The sequence below is a fragment of the Takifugu flavidus genome, chromosome 1 (genome assembly GCF_003711565.1).
Source record: "Takifugu flavidus isolate HTHZ2018 chromosome 1, ASM371156v2, whole genome shotgun sequence".
NCBI lineage: Eukaryota > Metazoa > Chordata > Actinopteri > Tetraodontiformes > Tetraodontidae > Takifugu > Takifugu flavidus.
The window spans coordinates 22315040-22322147 of NC_079520.1; the positions used below are offsets into that span (position 1 = coordinate 22315040).

At 40.3% G+C, this 7108-nt stretch overlaps 1 protein-coding gene across 1 annotated transcript; it reads right to left on the reverse strand.

The window, feature by feature from the left end:
- Positions 1-295: 295 nt before the first annotated feature.
- tfam (transcription factor A, mitochondrial) lies at positions 296-6278 on the reverse strand. The gene is made up of 7 exons (XM_057033868.1): positions 6008-6278; positions 5304-5446; positions 5127-5197; positions 4511-4660; positions 3916-4011; positions 1341-1397; positions 296-1247 (listed from the first exon to the last, which is right to left on the reverse strand). Exons 1-7 carry the CDS (start codon positions 6085-6087, stop codon positions 1008-1010), a joined length of 837 nt encoding a protein of 278 aa, XP_056889848.1. The 5' UTR covers positions 6088-6278; the 3' UTR covers positions 296-1007.
- Between the last annotated feature and the right edge of the window lie 830 nt (positions 6279-7108).

The following is a 7108-nucleotide window of genomic DNA, read 5'->3' on the forward strand; positions in this document are numbered from 1 at the left end:
ATTATTTCACTATGCTCATCTCCGCTGTTTGTTGCCTGCATTCACCATGGTCATCTCACAGAAACAAATCCTGAATTTGAGTATTTTCACTTTTTTTTTTTTTACAAATTTCAGAATGATTTAACAAGTATAAATACAACAAAAAGCAAATGAATATAAATGCGCTAACTGCAGGTAAACAAAAAGTACTGCCTAATTGAAATAGCTGTCAACGCACATTATGAACAATGAAACTTATCTCCAATAGTGAAAATCTTCCTCGCAGTGATATACCATGACAAAGGAAAGAGAGCACTGAACATGAAAAATAATCTCAACTTTATTAACTGAAGGTAATTGCTGTTATACAATGGCATTTTCCTACACAGTATATTTTGACTCAATCCATCAGGGATTTACAAGAAACTAATAGCAAACTACTACAAAAACAAAACATGATTTCACTATGGCATTAAGGTTGTAACACTGGAGACCGTGGTTTCATCTGATCTGATGGTACTTGGTGTACCTTTAACTCTGCTTTTGTTGACACTCACTAAAGCTGCACCATTAAACAGATGCCTTCAAAAGCAAAGCTGCGTGTACAAATTTTCACGCCTTAAAAAAACAAATCAGATTATGGAAAAATTGTACATTGTTACTTCTGAGGTAATCTAGTCACTGAAATGGAGGGTCTTTTTAGGTTTTCACCTATGTATCATTTAGTGCTAGACTGAAATCAATTTTTCAGTCAAATGTCATTTTAGACATCGTTACATTCCGTTAATTCACTTTTTTTCACCTGCAACAAGAACACATGCATCCATTTTAGAGATCTAGACTCGACTGATGCCAGAATAGTTTGTTGCAGAGCATCTTTTTTTTTTCCTGAACAGAAGGGAAAAACATCTGGCTCTGTTTTAACACCATTGCCGGATTGACCCTAAAAGCCTGGAAAATCAAAAAATCTTAGAGGAAAAGAATCCTTGAAATTACAATGTCTGCATTAGGCTGTTTTTCGGGGAGTCTTATTTGTTCATCTTCTTGGGTGTTTTGAGATTTCTTTTAGCAGTGGTCTTTGCTACCATTGTTTTTGCTTTCTTTGTCTTCTTCATGGCAGGTGACCTTTTAAGAGCAGCATTTTTCTGTGTGGACAGGGTCTGCTCTCTGATTAGGTCTTCCCGTCCAATTTCCAGCATGTGTTCCTCCCATGATTTTATTTCATTCTTGTACCGGATTTTGTCATCCTCAGCAAGCTGCTTGTACGCCTGAGAAAGAAGATATTATCAGTAAATTGATGAACTTCCTCGTGTGTTGGAATTACATGAATACAACAAAAAAGAGCAGGGAATCAAGCCAACCTGTTTTTGATGACCCAACAGATTTTTCCAGTCCTCCAACAGTGACTTCATCTTCCCCTAAAGTAAAATTTTACAGTTAGGTCCACAAGGCTGGCTTCCTGGTAACGTATTGCGTCACTTCCTGTCTCAATCGTTCGTTGGTTGCATTGTGCACGGGGTGTTGTATTCACTTAATATTGAACACTTGGTGTGTTGTTGTCACTCTACTTAAAATTTTGAACACTTGGGACATTCTAGTCACCTGATATCAACAGTGAGAAACAACCCATATAAAACAAATACAGAGCTTCGCCGATTGTTTCACCCGGTGTCTTTGTTCAGCGTGTGAAATGTTTAGTTACTCCTCTGCCTCCCTTAGTGAAGGGAATAGGTGCAGAAAGTGTAGTTTATTTATGGCTATGGAGGCGAGACTTAGCGAGCTTAAGACGCGGTTCCGCAGCTTGGAGTTAGCTGAAGTTGCGTCAGGTAGCCAGGAGAAGCAAGCTGCTGCGGAGCCGCCTAGCGTAGCTTCAGCTAGCGGTCCCCCGGCAGCAGCCGGCTAGCCAGAACGGCTGGGTGACGGTTCGCTGGAAGCATAGCCCAAAACAAAGGCCCACAGTGCACCACCAACCGCTTCCCGTGGCTAACTGTTTTTCCCCACTCGGCGACACACCCGCTGAGAAACCAACCCTGGTAATTGGCGACTCTGTTTTGCACTAAGTGAAGCCGACTCCAGCGACCATAGTCAAGTGCATTCCGGGGGCCAGAGCGGGCGACATTGAAGCAAATTTACGGCTGCTGGCGAGACGTAAACGTAAATTTGGTAAAGTTATTATTCACGTCAGAGTCAACGACACCCGGCTTCGTCAGTCGGAGGTCACCAAAATTAACTTGGAGTCGGTGTGTAACTACGCAAAAACGATGTCGGACTCCGTAGCATTCTCTGGTCCCCTCCCCAATCTGGCCAGTGATGAGATGTTTAGCCACATGTCGTCGCTTCGTCGCTGGTTGTCACGGTGGTGCCCCGAAAACCAGGTGGCCTTTATAGACAATTGGAGCACTTTTTGGGGAAAACCTGGTCTGATTAGGAGAGACGGTGTCCATCCCACACGGGATGGTGCTTCTCTCATTTCTAGTAATTTGGCTAATTTTATTAGACCCAAAGTGACCTGACAATCCAGGGTCCAGACCAGGATGCAGAGCTGTAGTCTTACACACCTCTCTGCTGCTTCCATAGAACCCTCATTATTACACTATTGTAATTCTTTATTATTAGGGTGTCCAAACAACTCTTTAAGAAGCCTCCAGTTGATCCAAAATGCTGCAGCCAGAGTTCTGACAGGTATTGACAAAAGAGATCACATAACTCCTGTAATGGCGTCTCTTCATTGGCTGCCCGTTAAATTTAGAATAATTTTTAAACCCCTTCTTTTGACCTACAAGGTCCTCAGAGGCCTAGTTCCATCCTACCTGGAGGAGCTAGTGATACCTTATCAGCCCAATAGACCGCTCCGCTCTCAGAATGCTGGTCTACTTGTGGTTCCCAGAGTTTCTAGGAGTAGAATGGGGGGCCGAGCATTTAGCTACCAGGCCCCCTGCTATGGAACCAGCTCCCTGTCCAGGTACGGGAGGCTGACTCCATCTCTACTTTTAAGATCAGACTTAAAACCTACCTCTTTGAAAAAGCTTATTGTTACTAATTCTGCAGTTCCAGTTACTATCATAGACAGACAAACTATCATACTTAGGGGGTCGTCTAATTGTTAGGTCACATCTTAGCTATGCTGTTATAGGCCAAGGCTGCCGGGGTCCGGAAACATGATCACCTGACAGGCCTCTGTCACCCCACTGGGTCATGGTTTCCTCTCCTCTCCTCTCCTTTCCTCCTCCTCCTCATCAAGCAGACTCTCTATTTATTTACAGGTATCGCCGCCTTCGGAGCTGCATGATGACCTCCGGCCCCGCTGACCCGTTGTATCGTGTATTTTTGTGTGTGTTTCTGTGCTCTGTGCCTCTCCTCTCCTCTCCTTCTCCTTTTCCTCTCCCTCTCCTCTTCCCCCTCCTTCTCCCCTCTCTTTACCCAGCCGGCCATCAGCAGGAGGGTCCCCCTACATGAGCCTGGTCCTGCTCAAGGTTTCTTCCTGTTAAAGGGGAGTTTTTCCTTGCCACTGTTGCTTGTCTGGGGTTAGGCCCTGGGATTCTGGAAAGCGCCTTGAAACAATTTCGATTGTATAAGACGCTATATAAATAAAGATTGATTGATTGAATAAAGATTGAAGTATTTGGACAATGACAAATGCAATTTATCCAAGAATATATCTCTGAAGTATTGCTGGAATGAAGGGGCAAAGATAAATTAATCTCATTAAATGTAGTTCTTAATTGTTCTAAAGCTGTGCAATGTTTGCCCATCCCCACAAATGGTTGGCACACACATTTCAACATTTAGAATTATGAATGGTAGAATAGAAAAAGTTTCTCTTTATTTTCCCTCTTTAGTATTGTCTTGACTGCGTGTTTGTTTTAACTATTATTTTAGGTTCTGTATTAGGGTAATATCAGTAATTTCCATATTATTTTATATCCAGTTACTCACCTGTGTTGAGCTTCCTCTTGCCTCTGCAAAGTTTTCTGACATGAAAATGTTGAATGGTGAGCGAGGACGCTTGGGCTTCCCAAGGCTAGTCAGTTCCTGGACAGCAGACAGATACAGCAATATTTAAATAAATTAAATAATTATTGATTATTTTATAAATAATTAATAATTATTAGTGCATTACTGGTTATTATTATCATAACTATTTATTTTATTTGAGACTGGATTAAACTCCTCCAGTGCAAAGCTAGCCTGCTAACTGCAAACTGCGGAATGGATATCCGTTCCATAGTTAGCAGCCAGCTAGCGGACTAGCCAGCAAGAATCACATGTGGAGTAATTTCAACAGACAACATGTCTCTGAAGGTTCTGTCACCCAGGTCGTGGTAATTATGGTAGTACTGTAGAATCATAGCAACTGGACTGTTTGAGTTTCATGAAGACATTTCACCCTCATTCAAGAAGCTTCATCAGTTCGACAGAACATATCCAACAGACAACATTAATGCAAACACAAAACTCACGTCCGTAGGTTGAATCAGAAAATTCTGATTATCACAACCTGATACTGATATGGGATCGCACTTTCTCTCACCCTTTTCTTACGGTTGGCCTTTCTCTGGGCCATTTTCAGCCTCTTTTCTGCAGATTGTTGTTGGAGTTGTGCTGGGGTTAGCTGTTCCCGGTAATGTTGGAGGTCTACTTTAAATTGTTCCCGAGCCTGCAGAGAGGCTTCTTCAAATGGCTAAAGACAGATTAAAAAGACAACAATAAATAGTAATGATGAGACAATTTAAAAAGAAAGTGAAAAAACTGCTCAACATTAGAGGATAAAACCAACCTGTTATAGCCCCTTCTACATTACCCCAAAAACCTGTGTACGTCAGGAAAAATGATCTGCATTTCTATCGGTTAAGCTGGGGAAAGCAATGTGAATGGCAGACCAGCTGGCAAATGAGCAGGAAACATTACCTCTCATGTAATCAGTGTGTCACACCAATTTTCTCTCTTTGCGAAATGTAACATTGGCAAAAAGACCTGTGCTCATTCGCAAGTTTTGATGTAAAATGTAAAATATATTTAAAAAAAGCATCAACGATGATGCAGATTATCCTGTTATTTCACATTCTTATTAACCAACAAGATGAATAAACACATGCATTTAGAAGAAAATATACTGGAAACTGTTAAGAAATATAAGCATAGAAAACCTGTTTCTGCTCTGGACTCAACATTCTCCATTGCTGGGCAATCTTCCTCATGATATCCACGGTTTTGGTGTCTTAAAACAAGATTTTTAGTATTATTATGGACTTGAAAGATTTATGCTGTTATAATAAAGATGTACAATTTGTTTTTCACCCAGCAAACTAAAAGGTATTGCAGACCTGGGAACTGTTTGGATACCATTGGCTGCTGTTGGAGAACATATCTCATATATCCATTCAGGGGTCTCTTTGGTGGTCCACTAGGTAGGGAGCTCAGATTCTTTACTGTGGTGGTATATGGAGCAGGGAGAACACAGGTACACCTAAAGCATACACAGATATTGTTAGCAGTTGTCCATTATATTCCAATACAATCTAAGGAAAAATTAGTTGAATGATAAGCTTGGTTTCTACTTAATTCCGAGGCAGTGCATTAATTATCTGTGCCACTGCATGATAAATGATTGTAAGCATAACAATAAAATTAACTGTGTAAGTCATACACATAAAAGCAGGTTAACATTTTTAGAGATCGGAAGTCAATTTAAAATCCGATATATGAGGGCTATTTTCCTCCCACAAGCATGGGTGATTGAGATTATTATTTTTTTTTTACATTTTAACTCATATGGCTTTGGGCAACTTTTTTACTTGTGCCCTCAGTTGTGTACAGTCAGATTTGTGCATTAGTTGTTTCATGGTCGGCTAAATATTCAGATTTATAGCCAAATCCTAAAACTTGCACGAAAACACGAAAATCTGCGAAGAATTCTAAATCAAAATTCTCATCACAACAGAAATCCGTGCAGTGGAATTTGGCAGTCTAAAAATATAAATGATATCGATCTGGAATTAGTACACAATTTAGTATGCAGACCAGCTACCTTGTCAGATAACTTGAGCAGAAGGTGAACGACTTAGCCAAGCAGCTAACAGTTGCTGTCATGAAACTGAACGGTGCCATGTTCCTTTGACTCGGCTATGCAGGACGGCCGCACGATCAATGCAAATATTATTCCAACAAAACGATGTGTTAATGTTGCGTGTCAGAGGTATTCATTGAAGCACAAGTTCTCTATGTCAGAATGTTGACATGCAGGTACTACAAAAGGCGCCTTCAGTCTCCCAGTGCATTGTGGGGGAAAAAGTCAAACATACTTCCGTTTCCGCAAACGCTTGTAGCAGTAATACGCATCATACAGTATCTCTCCAGCTACATAAGCGACAGACACGCCTCAGGGTGGATTTCAACGATACAAATGTGCATTACAAATTATTACAAGAAAGTTTACACGAATATAAAAACAAAATAAGGACAATAAATGGATACAGGAAGATGAATGGATGGATAAACAAAATTATTTACAACTAACTCTTAAAGAAAGCATAAAGATTATTATTTCTTTATTGATTTATTTCTTTAAAGATTATTTCCATACGTTAATAACACTTCTACGCATTTCAGTATTTGCCCCACAGCTGTTGAATTTGGGTCTTTTTTCTATTGCTGAATTGCGGTCACTTTCTGGTAATTTATTGCCGACAGGGGGCGCGATTGTATGAACGTTGAAGCATATTCGCAAAATCAATGAGATGACTCGTTGCAATTAACAGTTTGATTAAGCTCAGTTATATTAAGCCAATAACAAATAATCGCCTCCAACTCCTTCTAATATAAAAGACCAATCTGCTGAATTTGCCGGGAAGAGAAATTCAAAGAAAAGTCAAGAAAAAAACTGAATGGAGAAAAGAAAGAGTCAAAGCAAAAGCATGCAAAATCTTAAGTGGATCAGTATAAAGCATGCACGCAGTATATAAATACGTTTCATATCAATGGTTTAAGTGTAGCACAGGTGGTTGGATGGTTGCTGGATTGAAGGTGGTTGACTTGATACTTGCAACATGTCTTTAACATGTCTAAGTTGCTGTACTCCATATTTACTATCGAGATTTTTTTTTTAATCCTCCAACTTGACCAGATGTCA